Source organism: Sesamum indicum, linkage group LG3, assembly GCF_026168435.1.
Source record: "Sesamum indicum cultivar Baizhima isolate 11 linkage group LG3, ASM2616843v1, whole genome shotgun sequence".
In the NCBI taxonomy this organism is placed as follows: domain Eukaryota; kingdom Viridiplantae; phylum Streptophyta; class Magnoliopsida; order Lamiales; family Pedaliaceae; genus Sesamum; species Sesamum indicum.
The window spans coordinates 26,597,630-26,614,640 of record NC_142659.1 but is presented as its reverse complement, the minus strand read 5'-3'; the positions used below and the strand labels follow the sequence as shown (position 1 = coordinate 26,614,640).

General features: G+C 36.5%; 3 protein-coding genes across 5 annotated transcripts; 2 read left to right on the top strand and 1 right to left on the bottom strand.

The window, feature by feature from the left end:
• The first annotated feature begins 1,966 nt into the window (after positions 1–1,966).
• LOC105158871 (RING-H2 finger protein ATL80) lies at positions 1,967–2,808 on the top strand. The gene has a single exon (XM_011075769.3). It carries the CDS (start codon positions 2,069–2,071, stop codon positions 2,633–2,635), a length of 567 nt encoding a protein of 188 aa, XP_011074071.3. The 5' UTR covers positions 1,967–2,068; the 3' UTR covers positions 2,636–2,808.
• A 3,491-nt stretch (positions 2,809–6,299) lies between these two features.
• Positions 6,300–9,420, top strand: MCD1 (multiple chloroplast division site 1). Its single transcript, XM_011075768.3, has 5 exons — positions 6,300–6,472; positions 6,604–6,855; positions 7,777–7,943; positions 8,229–8,616; positions 8,868–9,420. Exons 1-5 carry the CDS (start codon positions 6,419–6,421, stop codon positions 9,060–9,062), a joined length of 1,056 nt encoding a protein of 351 aa, XP_011074070.1. The 5' UTR covers positions 6,300–6,418; the 3' UTR covers positions 9,063–9,420.
• A 569-nt stretch (positions 9,421–9,989) lies between these two features.
• On the bottom strand, positions 9,990–16,894 carry LOC105158869 (monosaccharide-sensing protein 2). Of its 3 annotated transcripts, none has more exons than XM_020692972.2 (6): positions 16,014–16,894; positions 15,676–15,798; positions 14,849–15,409; positions 12,804–13,750; positions 11,680–11,867; positions 9,990–10,601 (listed from the first exon to the last, which is right to left on the bottom strand). In XM_020692972.2, the coding sequence occupies exons 2-6, from the start codon at positions 15,752–15,754 to the stop codon at positions 10,157–10,159; spliced, it is 2,220 nt and encodes a 739-aa protein (XP_020548631.1). In that variant the 5' UTR covers positions 15,755–15,798; positions 16,014–16,894; the 3' UTR covers positions 9,990–10,156. The 3 variants fall into 3 exon arrangements, with proteins under 3 accessions (XP_020548631.1, XP_011074068.1, XP_011074069.1); XM_011075766.3 differs by having other exon boundaries at positions 15,676–15,795; XM_011075767.3 differs by having other exon boundaries at positions 15,676–15,795; positions 16,587–16,894.
• Positions 16,895–17,011: the final 117 nt, after the last annotated feature.

The window sequence follows — 17,011 nt, the reverse complement described above, 5'->3', positions numbered from 1 at the left end:
ATTTATTAATTTTATATAGCTTATAAGATCTTGTAAAAAAAATTAAAAAAGTTAATTTTTTTACAGAGCTTATAAGATTCAAAATGTTTTATTCTGAGACCTTTTAAGCTCTTTAAAAAAAAATTGCCAAATATTTTATTGAAACTTATAAACTCTCTAACATTTTATAAAATATTTTTAGGCTCCTAAGTTTAGCCAAACACCCTCTTAAAAAAAATAACAGAAATAAAAATAAGAACAAACTTAAAAGTATTATCAAAATAACAAATAAAAAAAAATAGTACGATGGTGTTAATAGTCGTCTTCACTCACTTACGGAATTTTGAAGATTAGATCTATTAGGTCCCGAATCTGGTTAGGTTGCGGGTAGGAAATGGTGCATTAACGAGTCAGGTCAGCTTATTCTCGACAGTAATATGATAAACACTTATTTTAATTTTTTACAAATACCCGTTAATCTCACTCTCTCTCTTTCTCATCTTTTTCGTTGCAAATCCTATTTCATGTTTTACTCTATTCGACATGTACATGTCGTGTGTATAATTTTTTTTTAAAAAATAAAATACGTGATGTTATTTTTGTGCACATAAATTGTATATATTAAACATAGTAGAATATATAACAGAATTTACAATAGAAAATTCAATACAGACGAAAGTGGTTATTACCAATTAAGTTGATCTGAAAATCAAGAAACCTAATACACCCACTTAGGTTTCACATCAACCACTCTTAAAAATGGGTCAATTGCTCAGTCAACCTTCCCACCTACTGATATCTATTCATTCTTAACAACAAACACCAAAAGGGCAAAAAGTGAGGCCAATTGAGCTTTGCATAGACCATTACTTTTTCTTGAAATAAGATCCCCTAATTCCTTGCAAACTACATTTCTTATGCTTCTGTCCCTTTTCTCCTTTCTTTCATATGATCATCTCACCTGAATTCCATGAATCAATTTATCTTTGTTTGTATTAATTTAAGTTTATGTAAATCATACTCTAATTCAAGTTTGAGTATTAATTTGATTTCTCGCATTGATTTTATGCGTAGATTTTGACATGTAATAGACCGTGATACTTTATAATCTTAAGAAATATTATTGTATCACGGAATAATTATTTCATTTAAAAAATTTAAATTGTTTGAGATCTTTTAATATTTATTATTTATAATATTGTTCCTTATGTTCTAAACTTATTACATATATATATATATTTGAAATCGAGCATATGAAATTCGTCTATTATTGACAGGTTGCATTGTGATTCTAACTCAAAATTTCTTATAAAGTTGAAGTCTTATATTATGTTGAATGACTTTTTTATCTAAAAGTTTAAATTATTAAAAAAAATTATTCAGGTCCAAAATCTTGTATTGATCTGAATTTGAAATTAGGCTAAGTAACAAATGTTTTATTTAGGTCCAAAATCTTCAAAGTGTTCGAAACCACAAGCTCAATAAAAGAACACCGTAGATGTCCTGATTATAGCCCTCCAATACTTAAATCGTTAAGGTCAGTAAAAATTAAGTTCAGAAGAGTAAGGTCGCAAATGTTATACTTGGTGCAAATCTGGTATGTATTTATAAATACGATCAAGTTATAAGATTTAACGTGAATCGTGAATCCAATTTTAATCAGACGAGTGTGATGGTTTTGTACATACTAAACAGAAATTATATTTGATAGTTTTTAATCGGTTATAAAATGCCCAAATATGATTGAGATGAGTTTTATTTGCTTTAATTCACAATGATTATTAGTGAATATTCAATTTTCTTTAGCTATTGTTAACGTAAGAATAAATAATACAAGTTTTCTATTGAGAAGGCAATAAGAGGGAGAAACATTTTATGAATATTACGGAAAGACCCCAAAATTTATCCTAATTACAGTCAATGCATTTCAAATGTCAGTTAAACAGTTACTTCTATAACTAATTTTTCTTCCTTGTATAAAAACATGAAAGCCAAAACACGATTCCGCCTCCACAGCTCAAGCTTAGAGAAAATTACACCACAAGCACTCTCTCTCTCTCTCCCCCTCCATCGTCCTTTCTTTCTCCACATGACTGCCCGCTCGCGTCTCCTCGGCGGCGTAATCTCGCCGCCGCCGCAATCGTCGACGTCGAAAGACTCCTCGTCGGGAATCCAAACTCTCGACTCCGACTTCGTAGTTATCCTCGCCGCTCTTCTCTGCGCGCTCATCTGCGTGCTCGGCCTTATCGCGGTCGCGCGCTGCGCCTGGATCCGCCGCATCGCAGGAAGAAACTCGGACTCCTCTCCGTCGTCGGCGGCCGCCAACAAAGGCCTGAAAAAGAAGGTATTGAAGTCGCTGCCGAAGCTGACCTACGGTAAGGACAACGAGCTGGCGTCGAAGCTCTCCGACTGCGCCATTTGTCTAGCGGAGTTCGCCACCGGCGAGGAAATCCGAGTGCTGCCGCAGTGCGGCCACGGATTCCACGTTGTGTGTATTGACACGTGGCTAGGATCTCATTCGTCGTGTCCGTCCTGCCGCCAGATTTTGGGGACGGCGCGGTGTCAGAAGTGCGGCCGCGTGCCGGCGGCCACCTGCTCAGCTGCCGGAATTCAGCCGGAGCAGAGAGAAGACCACGTAACTAGGTTTTTGCCTTAATCTGTCTAAATTACAGCCTTAATTACACAGTAGGGATTCCAATTAGGGAGGAATTAGTGTTAGAACTCAGTAGATCCAAGTTTAATATTTGTATGTACTTTATGCTGTAGTTTCAGAAAACAGAAATTACATTTAACAATACAAATCTCCCAAAATTTCACTTGCTGCAAAAAGCTCCTTTTCCCTTTCCCAACATCAAATTTCTGCTAACTTGATTTTACATATTGTTTTTTCAATTTACTTTTGTCTACACATTAATGATGGTGGCTGGAGTTAAGATTTTAGGCCAAATATTCCAAAATTGAGGGTACCCATTGGACCAAAGAAGACTGTAGGACCCAACTTTCACCTGTGGTTGATAGATTACATCTTTGACCACTGAGATTTACTAGTTTAATTTACTCTGGGGGGTTATTGATTAGCGTTGAAAAGTGCCAATTTTATTTCTTGTTTCAGTGCCATATCTGAACAAGTTAATAAGAGGAAGCGTTGCCATCACACACGCTTTTTTTTGCAACTTTCGTAATTCTTTTTGCTCTAGTGCTTATGCGCTTGGTAGTAACAATTTTTGACTCATTCGTTGTACCACGTCATACCCAGACCAATTATTAGAATCTACGGTTTCTTGAAAAGAACTGCACAAATAGACAAACAGCATCTGGACTTATAGTGAGCTGCGCAGTTGGACAACGCACTTCATGCCCCAAAATGCATTGAACAAGGACAGCAAGCTCAGCTTAAATGTGAAGATCAGGAAAGGATGAATTTATATTAAATTAGGATAAATTAAGCGAGTTATCTTAAAATTTTAATATAATTATAAATATTTTATTATTATTTAATTAATATTTAATAAAAATATGTAATTTTTGGATTGAAACCTAAATTAATTGTCAGCTTTGTCATTACTGTAATTTTTTTAAAAAAAGAATTAAAAATGGTAAAAGGACCGGTCAAGCTGAATGAAAAAAATTTAAAAATTGTAAGAAAAAATGCTCACTTAATCCATAAAAGAATTTCAAAAAATTTTAAGAAACAATTAGTTCACGAGAGCATTTTGGTCAGTTCATTATAAAAAAAAAAAATAAAGGAATAATTACACAACCTTCCCTTGAGGTTTGGTGTAATTACACGTAGACCCTTGTGGTTTGGAAAATTACATCTAGCACCCTTGAAGTTTGTTTTGATCTAACAAATAAGTCCTTTCGTAAGTCAAAAATTCACTAATTTGTTGATATTAACAGAAAAATTGAATAAAAATTTATATTTACAATCGATTGGTTTATTACTGATTTATTGTAAGTCAAATGATTTTTAGTCAAATAATTTTTTCTAATTAAACTATCCTTATAACCGTAAAATATACATCCTCATATCCATCAACGCATAAAGACATATGAGGGTAATTTGATCATAAAAAAAATTATTTGACTTGTAATAAGTCAATCATGGTTAAATATAGATTTTTTTTTAATTTTTTTTGTTAACATCTGCAAATTCGATGAATTATGTCTAACGGAGGGACTTATTTGTTAGATAGAAGCAAACTTTATGAGTGTTATATGTAATTTTTCAAACCACAAGGAATTTACGTATAATTACATTAAATCTCAGGAGAGAGGAGTATAATTATCCCAAAAGTAAATGAAAACTAACAAAAAATAACAGATTAGGCTAGTTGTTGGACGATTGTTAAAATTAGGAGATATTAATAATATTTTCAAAACGATGAGAGGTATTTATAGTTATACAAAATTTCATGGGAGTTATTACCCATTAAAGTAAAGATAAATATTAACATTTGCTTTCTAAAATCACAGTGCAAACTATGTTCATTGACGCTGTTTCAATTATTATTATCAAGACCTAATCAATGAACGTGTTGGTGAAGTATTCCTTTGCTACTGAACTATTAACCCTAAAATATTTTGATCAAAAATTGTCCAGTAAAAATTTCCTGACAAGAGATGTGGCCCTTGAATAGATAAATATTATAATCGATATTTGTCTAGTAAAAATCTCCTGACAAGAAATGTAGCCCTTGAATAGATAAATAGAGGTGATTGGGTATGAGCATGGCACGTACTTACCAATTACCTACAAATCGTTTTTCATATCACAACCAAGAAATTAAAATAGGGTGGTTAGTTAAGAGTAGGATACCCTCCCTACCATTCTCACATCTACTCTTTCTCCAATTACTTGCAATATACATATATAAACTCACCATCTCTAAGTGATTACAACAGGTGTTGTCTCAATTTATTTCAAACATTTATTACTTGTTTACTGTAAATAAATTGAAAGTAGCCTTTTTTTTATTTATGATATATACTTTTAAATTGTTTAAATTTAGTTAATTTAAATAAAATGGTATGACAACTCTCAACAATTTGTATAACAAAAGTAGGAGTTATTGCAAATACATTTTCAATAAAATTTAAATTCATAGCATTTAAGTAAAATAATAACTATTAAATCATCATATTAGGCGGGGTATCACTAATGGGTTCAGCAGCCTTAATAGTTGACTGCAATTTTTAATTTTTATTGTATTGTGAAACAAGTACTAAAAACGGAAAGCTTTTATTCAAATCAAGTTTGATTGTATCAAATTATATGATATGCTTTTTATGTGATAGGTCTTTTTTTTTTTTTTAACTGTACACAAATCACAAAGTAAGAGTGTTGCACTTGTCATATAATTAATTCAAGCCCAACTAGATTCAGTTTGAATTAGAATTTCTGATAAAACATGATAATAAATTAATAATCAAATAAAAAAATGTGAAGGGTTGGGGGGTGGGTGGGGGGGGGGGGTTATATATTAATAAGCATATCTACAAAAATGTCAGCATTAGGAAGGAACTTTCCTCCTAAACAACAACCTACTTTTCTTCTCCAAAAGTTCCCAACTTCTAACCTATTGGGGCTACCCCCCCCCCCCCCCACCCCCCAAACAAATTAATGGAAATTGCTCCCTTTTAATTGGAGCCGTCCAACAACCCAAGATGGAGGGCCCTCCACACTCCCCACTACACCCCAATAGCTCTCTAACATTTGGCTTCAATATTCAATCTTCACTACTTCATTATTATTTTTCACATTAGGTTCAAAAATTAAATCAATAGAATGCAGTTTGGGTTTATTTTTTAATAGTAAAAGTTACAGTGGGTACATTCTTATTTTGTAATGAGCAGTTTGTTCTGGGCTAAATCGATCAGGTAATAGCATCAAAGAAATAATTGGATTTTGGGGCCTAATATTTGATTGAATTAAATTTCTTTTTTTGTAATTTGACATTGTGGCACACCGTTCCTACGTGCATATAATAAATATTCTTTTAACGTTTTAAAATACATAAACCACACATCACATTTAAAAAAATAAAATAAAAAAAGACCAGAAAACCAACATATGAGTATTATCGACACAATAAAAAAATCGATGCAGTGATATTATAAATCGCAGAAGAGTGAGAAATGTAGATTAAAGAATAGATCCAAAAAGTGAGAAAAAGGTGCCCAAAATATATATTGGGCTACTTCCTAAAATTGGGCCATATTTTATTTAGTAATGGAAAGAGAGGGAAAAGTCCAGTGGATTTCTAAATAAAAAAATCAATATTAGGCTGCTTCCCGAAACGGCCCACATACGGGAAAAATATCTACGGGGTAAATTTTACAATCCCTAACCCTACATCTTCTGGCTCAATTTTGCCCCAATTATTCCCCGTTTTGCCAGAATGATTTTGCATTCTTCATTCCATCAATAACAGGAAGGATGAAAATGGCTTCAATTTGGACTGCGCATGTTCATGCGGCGTGTTTACTTCCTGTAAGTCGAATCTGAACCTTCGTTTGGCTTTTTCTTAAACAATCTGACTTAGTTTTTTTGGCATTTTTGTGTGTGTTTTTTAATTTTTAGTTGTCATTTCTCATTTTTGCATTATTTGATGTTCTGTGAAGGTGCGAAGTTTCTCGGATGAACTTCAATTGCGGTCGGTATTAGGAATGGGTTGTAATTTTGCCAAGTGGGATCGAAGAGTTATGTGCAGGAAGTTTGTGGTGAAAGCGATCGGTTCTGATGACGACAGGCGCCTGCAAAATGACGCCGCGGTTATGGAGAAGTTGGTGAAAGATAATGCAGAGAAATCCCAGCACCATGTTGTTGCTAAATTGCAAGAGTCAATTGCCTCTCTGCCTGTGTTTGTTTTCTCGGTAATTTCCTATTTGTTTAGGGTTTATTTATTTATATTTATTCTAGGATTATATAAAGCTTAGCAAATGGGGCTAATACTTTTGAATTTGAAATGAATCCTTCTCAAAGTAAATTAATTTTCAATACTATTTTCCTGGCCCTGAATCTGCATTGCTTATACGCACACAGGCTTATAGTTTGGTATCTAGCAGGTTGGATTGCTGTGTGTAAATCATGCTTAAAAACAATTAACTTAGTGATGCCATGAGAAACCATAAGTTCTTAATGATGACTCTGCTATTCATGTATAGCATAATTACTTAAAGACATGTCGTTTGTTCATATTTTAAGCGTCGTGATCTCATTTTGAGTTCCGACATTAGGTTGTTGGATAATTTAAGCTTGTGGGTTAACTAAATAGAATATATTTTGATGGCTGAAAAAGAATGTGCTGTTGGAACTTGGACTTAGTTTGTCCCTGTTTATCTAGATATTACCGACAATAAAAAGTTCTCATTATTTTCCTGCTCCAATATTTTTAGGTAATTCCTCATTTTGATTTTTTTAGCATAAAATATATTAGTTTATTCAATAATCAATCATAGGTTTCTTGAAGTGCTTTATTCTCTGTATGTTTTTCTTATTATCTTTATATTTCGGCAAAGTGGGTTGCCATGTAAGAATTATGTTTGGTGCTTCAGCTAAAGTAAATAGTTTCAATCTTTAAGAGTGGGTGAACCAGATAGCTCAGTTGATTGGTTATTGTTCTTTTGGAGCCATGGGCTGCTAGTCATGACCAAATTCTTTCTGGTCCTCAGAATCTAAACATAATGTTCAAAACTTCACATTACTTCCAGTTCACTCCTTGCATTACCCTGCATAGGATATTCGAGGGATCATTACTGGACATTTATTTCCTCCAATCTTTTCTGTTTTGGCAGATTGGGAAACTATCTGGTATGAACTTTACAATTGGATTATGCATAGTAGCGACCATGTTAGTTGTTGTGGTGAGGGGTTATGCATCAAGGAGGTCAAGTAACAGCCGTCCGGGCTCTGTAGCTGATCTTGTCCGCCGGGGGCAGCTTAGATCAGATAGAAGAGGCATGTATGGTTCTAACTCTCATTCATTTAATTCTAGGATTCTAAGGATTTTTGGCAAAAGTCAATTGCTCAAATTCTAATGGATCATTCCTTTGCATATTGTTCGTGAACAGCATAAAAAGTTAAAGTTTACTGGTCTCAGTTTACTTGTTTAATATTGATTAGGGTTCCCGTCTTGAATTCTCTTAGAGATTTCCAGGTTTATTGCTTACTGTGAAGTTTGGGTTTTTGTCCTCCATCTCTTGCTCATCGAATGTATTGGTTTACCTTTTTCATTCTTTCTTGACAGATCCACCCCTCTCAAATATGAAGATCCATTCAATAACCCTATGGTGAAGGTCAGCAAAAGCAATTCCACCGTTGAGATGTGTGGAAAAGTCTACCGCTTAGCTCCAGTGACTCTTACAGATGAAATTCAGTCAATACATCAAAAACGAAGATCCCGTGCGTATCAGTGGAAGAGACCAACAATATTTCTTAAGGAAGGAGAACCAATACCTCCTGATGTAGACCCTGATACCATCAGGTGGATTCCTGCAAATCATCCTTTTGCAACAACTTCTAGTGATATTGATGAAGATTTGGCTCAAAACAATGTGTACCAGAAGCACGGAGTTCCATTCCGTATCCAGGCAGAGCATGAGGCACTGCAGAAAAAGCTTGAAGCCCTCCAAAATGTATGTGCTCTATCTACTTTGTGATCTTACGAAAGGCATGCTTGAGTCTTCCATGACTGAGTTGGCAGACAAATACTATTTACTTATCTGGCCTTTTCTGATCACTTGCATGATTGATCATCAGACCTTTTATCTGTTGGCACCTTGTGTCATCTTATCTCTTCATTACTAGCTGTCACTCCATTTTATGCCTGCTTAATAAACAAAGTGGTCTAAGTTTTCACTTTCACTTTATCGCAAATGTGTTGCAGGAGCAAAAACTGAGCAAGTTAGTTATAGATCCTGCTGCAGCCCGAGACTTTGAGAGGCCTCTGAAGTTACATAAGTCAGAAAATCAAGTAGATACAACCTCTAATCCTAAACTGGGCTCTAACCCTCCTCCGACCGATCACATTAATAATCCCTTTGGGAATAAACCACCATCAGACGAGATGCAAAACCCATAAGTTCTGTTGCCTGTTTGAGAAGCCAATGCACTATGGAATGGCAGCAACATGTGAAATTTTGGGTTTCAACCGAGACTACGCAACATCATCGTTTAATTGAGTCTGCAGGCCAACTCTAAGAGCCAACTAATGGTTGAAGCTGCAAAGTTTCAAGGAGTGAAACTGGAGTTAATGTAAATAGAGTTTTGTTGTTTCATAGTCATGTTTTTGTAGGTCCATCATCAATTTGTTGTGTAGCTTTGTCATTTGCCCCCTTTCAAATCCGATTCATTTCAATATAGATGCAACACTCTGACTAGTTAAACGTTGTACACTTGCTTCTGCAGGCGCATTTTGTTGTCACTGTATTTTTCTCTAATTTTGGCGTTTGTGCTATCTATCTTTCTAAATTTCAACTGCAAGACATTCTTTTGGCACCGAGGGACATCATAGGAGCAATATTAGTAATTCATCAACTTTTGGTCGTATAAAAAAGGATTAAGAGATTATGTCAACTATCGACTATGTTTGTATTTGCATATCTCTGAATGCCTTACCTTTTCAAGATTGCAATAACTGCAAATGCAGGAGAATGAAGTTTCTGAGAGGATAGTGAAATTTGTTGAAATACATTCTGATGTTCTATCATTGTGTTTCTCCCTAAATTCATCAAAATGACAAAGGGAGAAAGCAGTAATCTCCGTAACATGATCCCAATTCTTTACCCTCCATTCTCGTCGTTTCAGAATTCATTAATACCCTCCTTTGATTCTAATAATTATGTACTTTTGACCAGATGGGCTGTTGCAACATCTTTTTGGCAGGGTGATAATCTGGACAATCCAGCAAGTTTCCTCTTCATTTTCTCATTTTTGATGTAATTATAAGGGAGTTTGAGTGATCATCTGTGTTGTCCGTGTGATGATGCTATCATTAAATTCAACAAACTTCTCCAACTGAAAGGATGCCATATCACAGCAAAATTTAGAAAGTACACAACAAAGAGAACTCATCCAATCCTACATGCTAATCTCAATGAAACAACACTGCACAAAACCTGCTATGTCGGCATTCATCATCTCTAGCAGCATCGAGGACGGACACTGATGTCTTCATCACTCGTGTTTAGCAGCAGCAGCCTGTTTGGCGCCAACAGCAAAGAACTCTGTAATAACTTCTAAAGGCATGCCCTTGGTCTCTGGAACCCTCAAGAATATGAAAATCCAGGAGATCACACAGACCACAGCATAAATCCCAAAGACGCCAGCTAAGCCAATGGAACTAAGCATCACAGGGAGCGTGTAAGTAACAATCACGTCGCATATCCAGAAAACGAGGGCACATATGGCAATACAGATGCCACGAACCCTCGTTGGGAAGATTTCCGAGCAGAGAATATTTGGGATTGGTCCATAGCCCATCACGAACGTGCAGAAGTAGATAACAACGCAGATGGTTGAGATTACAGCATGAGCTACAGTACCAAAATCGAAAACGTTTCCAATCACAAGGGCAATGAGCGCTACTATCAAGACTGGGATAGTTGTCAGCAGCAATGACCTGAATACATATTGCATATAGTAAGTTGATTAGATTCTCGGAGGATAAAAATCAGATGTGTTCCAGAGACAAGCAGAATAACAGTAGAATTAACCTAAAAAAAAAGCTTTCATGGCATTTTCCTCAATAGGGTTATAGATACATATGAGAAAATGTCATAAAGTGGCAGAAAGAACATCCCTCAATTGAAAACTTGTAAGCAATAAAGATCCCAAGTAATTATAATGCATAACTTTGTTTCTGGCTCTTCTGGTCGGTTTGGAGGGGTGGGAGTGGTGGGCAGCAGTTGTAGTCGACGTGGAAAAATAGGAAACAATGATGAAATATACCATCCTAGAGCTGATACATTTCTGTTCTTGTAGCACATTGGTATTCTATCACAAAGACTAGTTCAAGCCGATTCTATCCGTTGCAACATGTCTTTTACGAACAAAATGAAAATGCTGTCATAGATAATAATCTGACAAACTTAGCATTAAGTGATGCTTCAGTCTAAAGGTAACACCATTGTCAAAAACCAAGAACTTTGGCAGCATCAAGTCCCCAATCACGGGCAATTTTGTTCAAGATCATAATTCAAGAACCAACAAGCTGGGACACACTTTTCAGAGTGTAGATCCCTTTTGCACGAATCATCATAAAACACCCTAGTTCATGCGAATCGCAATCCAAACAAACACACATGCTAAAACCCCTAACCAGTAATACCAATGGGGAATGAGAAACGAAAAGGGAACAATGTGTTTAACTCTTGTTTGGTTCAATGACGGGAAAGAGAAATTGGAATGGAACGTGGAGCAGAAAGAGGAGTTTACATCTCTAATACTTCCTCAATTTTGGTACATGAAATAAGGCTAGAGACTAGCATTCCAAGTTCTACAAATTCGTTGCTCTCTTTTGTGATTGTGCATTAAAGTAAAAATCTAAAGGTTTTAAGTCTTTCATCAACCTATATACTTCCCTATACCTTTTCCCACAAGTGACAACAATATACAAAATGTTAACTCTCAGTCGAGACAGAAGCTAATAGTTAGCATCAAAGTAGTGAAGGACAGGAGGGGAAAGGAATGTAATTTACCTTCTCCCAGATATATCCATGAACCTCATTGCAACAGCAATACTAGGAAGCATCAAGAGATTTGTGAATGCACTGATGAGGAAGGATGCAGAATCTGAGCCAATGCCAAGGTTGGAAAGAAGAACATCAACACCTGCTTGCTGAAGAATTTGAGGAGTGTAGTACAAAACCCCATTGATTCCAGAAAACTGCACAACCATGAAGAAAAGAATGAGGTATGAGTCGGAAAACTTTCTATTAGATTCAGATAAACTATGGGTCATCCTAGAAAAAAGTACTAGCTGCAAATAGACAACGGAAACACATCTTTTTACAATTTACTTGTACAAATGTGCTAAATGAAGCAGTCTGGATCAGGAAACAGTAAACTCCTGAAGGGGTTAATCCTCAACAGTAAGGAAGCACCATTCAAGTGGAATAATTAATACACAACAGTCACGTCATTTCCAGGTGAGTATGGAACACCATAGTGGCAGTACCAATAATGGTACAGGTGAAACAATAATCTAAATTGTTAGTCTCAATTGAGTGGTTAAGTTATCAACTCTTTATTCATGTTTAATGCTGATTGTTTGGCTATACATGATTTCTTGCTAGGCTGACATTCAGTCTCAGATTATATCTTAGCACTATTTTAGGTGTAAGTGACAAAATAATAAGGGTTGACAGTGTTGCCTCTTCGAGGTGGATACATTATCGAAGAAGACAAAACAAAAGTTACCACGTAGTCTTTTGACTGTCTTCAGAAAAATTATTCAATGAGGAAGGCTATACAGTTATCAGTAACTCGAATGTATATAGACCCTATCCACACATTTTCCACCTTGCCAACCCACCCATACCACAGCAATGAATGTAAATAAGATGTAGGAGTAGTTAATTGAAGGGAGACACATCTGCATAGAGATCATTCGAGAAACGGATAAGCAGTGAAGGAAGGCTGAGAGAAAGATCTCAAACAGCAAATTGATGTTATTAGAGGATAGAAAACAATGTTAAAGAATGATGGAATTGTAAGATGCCAGTGAAACCTAATTCTAGAGAGTATGTGGACTGGACAACTCATAGATGTTAAGATATCAACAGACTTTGTTTTTTATTTTGATCTACATTACTTGGAATACCTGCTGCAGTATTTGAATCCCAATTCCAACAATTAAGGCTCGTTTGACCCCTGGTTCAAGAAGAGCGGCCAATGTTGGTCCTTTAGCAGCATTTTGCGATGGGTGAACCATAGCTGGTCCAACAGGATGCTGATCCACAAGTTCTTTTGAATACAGAGCTGGCTGGCTTACTAGGGCCGCAGCCTGGATGAACTCGCCGTCTGTAGGGACATCAGCACCGGGAAGTGAAACCAGAGAACCACGTCTAGAACCAGGGGCTCCTTCCTGGTGCAGGTAAATCCGCTTAAACCCTCCTTTGTTTCCATCTTCACCTTCTCTTTCAGACCATTTCCATGCTAGTTGCCAACCACCACCAATTCCCATGCTACCGGCTGCTTCCCCAGCATTCCCTTGCATTAGACTACTATGCCGTCTTACACTCAAGATGCTTCCATGGGATTGAGGAGGCACTATATCCTTCTCCAAGCTTGTGGTTTGACGTGAAATTAATGGGCTGCGCAAATTGTCGTCAGAGTCTGCACCACCACCCTCGGACGTGTAACCCTCACCTTCTCTCTGCAAACTCTCCTCATCCCACTCTTCATTATCAATCGGAGGTTCTGCAGTACTGAACATGCTACCGAAATTGGGGAATAGCATGCTTCTCATACTCCCTGCGTCAGGGAGCTTCTCATGGACGCTGCCAAAGAGCGTGACAAGAGGATCCATAAGAGGAACACTTGGAGTTACCAAGCTTCCTTGCCGAGAGACTAGGCTAAGACGACTCTGTCCTGTGACTGGTTTTGCAACCCATGAGAGGCCCTCCTCAGGCCCATACAACTTGATATGATCTTTATCAGCAGATGGTTCCTCATCTTCATCAAGTTCGTCCGCTGGACCAATGATGTACTCTTCTATTGAAGTTTCACCACCAACCGCCAGACCTTCAACTAGTAAAGCCATCTCACCTGCAGATGAATAAGCCAGGATAATACACATGAAAAGAACAGCTTGGTCACAGAATCCAAATTCCAGATGGTTCTGTTAGTAAAACAAGTCTCCTTTATAAGAGAGTGGTTCCATGAAAGTACAAATATTGTTCTGTATGTGATGAGTGAGTTGCTACATTAGTATCTTGGAAGGGTACGTTCTCTAACATCTCATAAGCTTCTTATGAGATTCCATGTTAACTATTATCCGCTAGTCAGTAATAATAATACCACACTGGGAAAGAAATCATAAGATTCGGAAAAATTGACGAGTTGAATATCTAAACACAGACTTTTAGCCAGTATAAGAATTGCAAAGGCAGTGAGCGTATTACGACCAGACCTGCGGGTACATCTAAACAAGACAGTTCAGATTCGCAAGGGCAAGAATAGGTTGCTTTTGGATTGGGATATTTTATTATTGCAATAAAATCTCAACCATATGACATAAGCTGCAAAATCTAATACCCACAGCAAATACATGAAAGATTTAATAATGTTATAACTAGGTTTGGAGAATTAGCTCAGGGTAATAATTCTGGTTTTATTTATGACTTTTTGCAGAGTCTGGGACCTTAACTTCTATCTCTCTTTCAAAATAGCTTGAGCAAGATCGACTGGCGTGATTGATGCACATGGATGGTAATAAGCGAGAATCAGTAATCTGTTCTTGCAAAGATTAACCAAAACGCAGAATTTCTTGGTCAACAACATTGGCCTTAACAATAACAGTAGTATTATATGAAAATCATGAAATGTAGAACATTCCTACCAAGACAAATTTGCCTTTGGAAAGATCAATATCCAACCAACATAAGAAGAAACAACGAAACAAATGTATATCACCAAATAACATGCAAAATTCTAGCTTATCAGAACCCTGTGGCCTGATAAAACAACGCAACACTAGCTGACTAGGTTTGACTGAAATTTGTCTTTTTCCAAAGATCAACAACACTACTTACAAACTTTGAAAGGTAACATAAGATTAATCTAAGACCCGACAAACTAGCTTACAATTTCATACAATAAGGATAAACTAATCAAGTAGAATCTATAAGATAGATAGAGATGTACCAGAGACATCCTCCCTTCCACGCAGTTTTTGTAGAACTTGTTTTGCCTCAAGCATTCTTCCTTTACTTACGAGCCATCGAGGAGATTCAGGTAAATAAAACACTGTTAATGCAAAATATAACAGAGAAGGAATTGAAAGAACTCCTAGCATCAAGCGCCAACTGGTCAAGGACCCTAAGGACATTCCAAAAATCATACAATATGCCAAAAACATTCCAGCAGAGCCAGTGAACTGAGGAAGGGTATTCAACAGTCCCCGTATCTCAGATGGTGCAGTTTCAGATATGTAGAGTGGAACTAGAGTAACAGCAAGTCCAATACCGAACCCATCTAAGAGCCTTGCTAGAAGTAAAACATAGACATTAGGAGACCATAACATTATCAAGCCACTGAGAAAATAGAATATGGAAGACAGAATAAGCATTGGACGCCGACCAATCCAATCTGATATCGTTCCTGAGCAAGTGGTGATAACTGTGGCTCCAATGAGTGACATTGCCACGATAAGCCCTTCTATGGCAGCTCCCAGCTCAAGCTCTTTTTTAATGTAAACAACAGCTCCTGGACATAATAGAAATTAGAAATATTCACAAACTGAATACGAAGCAATATACTTGTCAAACCCAAATGTTGATTTCTGTGTATACCACTTTAAGCAAAAAGAATAAAAATCAAAAGATCCCAGTAAAAGTAACAAGCCCGATTTTCCAATTTCACTTAAACTAGCATAAACCAGTTGAGAAAACTTAAACATTCAAGTGATTGACTTTCAGTCTCAAAAACCGAATTACATGATAAATACACTTGGGAGAAGAGAGAACAATTACCTGCAATAGTTGCATTATCCCAACCCTGCAAGAAGTTGCCAATTGTGGCAGCAATTGCTACCAATGCAGCGCCGTTCATCTTTTCACTAAATAATCAAACTTCAGACGCCTTAAACCAGCCTGCTAACAAAGAGAAACCAAGATTAACAAAATAGTAATGACAATCAAGAATCTCAAAAGATCTTACTACACAAAGCCTACGGTCATGCAATTATGTATAAACAAGATACTCAAAGAGAGAAGAAACACATACAAAATTGAAAAAAATCCCACCACCTAGAAAAAAGAGTAAAAGGGAGGTAATCTCGGAGATCCAAAAGGTGATGTAGATTGCTTACCTTTTGAAAAGCAGAAAGGGCAGACGTCAGGAACGAAGCTGAGAGTCCTGAGTTAAAATCTGAGTAAAAGCAACGTAAAAAGGGACCCTATGCCTAGTGGTCTCTATAAACTGACTTGTAGAGAGAACACTTCCCTTTCAAAGAGCATATCTATAGGATCTTCACAGAATAATGACAAAATCAAAGTTCTTGCAAGACAAAAGTGAATTTAGAGTGAAAGAAGCAAAGCCCAGCAAGCTATATCATCTACGTGAAAGAAACACACAGTTCTTTTCAGTTAAAGATAACTTCTCTAGACAGGGCTTCTCAGAACAAGCAAACAGAATCCTTGCAACAGGAGCAAATCAGAGCGAGCCCAGAAGTTCAAAACTGAGAAAGAGTCACAATCACCAGCAAAAACCGAATCTTTACAACTCAACCAAAATTGAAACACTGACGGCACAAAACAGAGGGATTCAAGAAAATAAGAGATCTTGGGAAGTAACAGAAAATAGAGTGGGATGAGAAGTGATATTCAAGCAGAAGACCGAGAAAGGAGACAAGAAAACAAGTAAGTGTAGGCTTATTCCTTACGTCCCAACAATCTGATGACCCAGAACTATCCTAGCCATAGAATTCAGATCTTCCTCTGTTCTTCTTTCACTTCTTGTTTTTTCATCTTTTACTATTCTTTGATTCCTCGAAAACAATCAGCAGCAGTAGTTGTTGTTGTTGTACACTTGTGCTTCCTTTATTACTTGAGCCCATATTTTATTTCTTCAATTCTTTGCTTTTCATCGGGATGAGATACTATTTAACCTTTCCGCCTCTTGAGGTAACTCAGAGACCTCTCTCTCTCTCTCTCTCTCTCTCTCTCTCTTCATGTGAGAAAAAGAAGAGAAAAGTTTAACAGATGTGGGCAGGGGAACGAACATAAAGTTTGTCCTAATGATTTTTTATTTAAGAAAATAATGTTACTTTATTCATAAAATATAAAGAAGTAATTCTTTTTCCTCCAC

Coding starts and splice junctions, on each gene's coding strand:
- LOC105158871 (XM_011075769.3), top strand. CDS start 2,069: ATGACTGCCCGCTCGCGTCTCCTCGGCGGCGTAATCTCGCCGCCGCCG.
- MCD1 (XM_011075768.3), top strand. CDS start 6,419: ATGAAAATGGCTTCAATTTGGACTGCGCATGTTCATGCGGCGTGTTTA. Junction 6,473..6,603: donor ATGCGGCGTGTTTACTTCCT/GTAAGTCGAATC, acceptor TGTTCTGTGAAG/GTGCGAAGTTTCTCGGATGA. Junction 8,617..8,867: donor AGCTTGAAGCCCTCCAAAAT/GTATGTGCTCTA, acceptor AATGTGTTGCAG/GAGCAAAAACTGAGCAAGTT.
- LOC105158869 (XM_020692972.2), bottom strand. CDS start 15,754: ATGAACGGCGCTGCATTGGTAGCAATTGCTGCCACAATTGGCAACTTC. Junction 11,868..12,803: donor GGATTCAAATACTGCAGCAG/GTATTCCAAGTA, acceptor ATGGTTGTGCAG/TTTTCTGGAATCAATGGGGT. Junction 10,602..11,679: donor ATGGATATATCTGGGAGAAG/GTAAATTACATT, acceptor ATATGTATTCAG/GTCATTGCTGCTGACAACTA.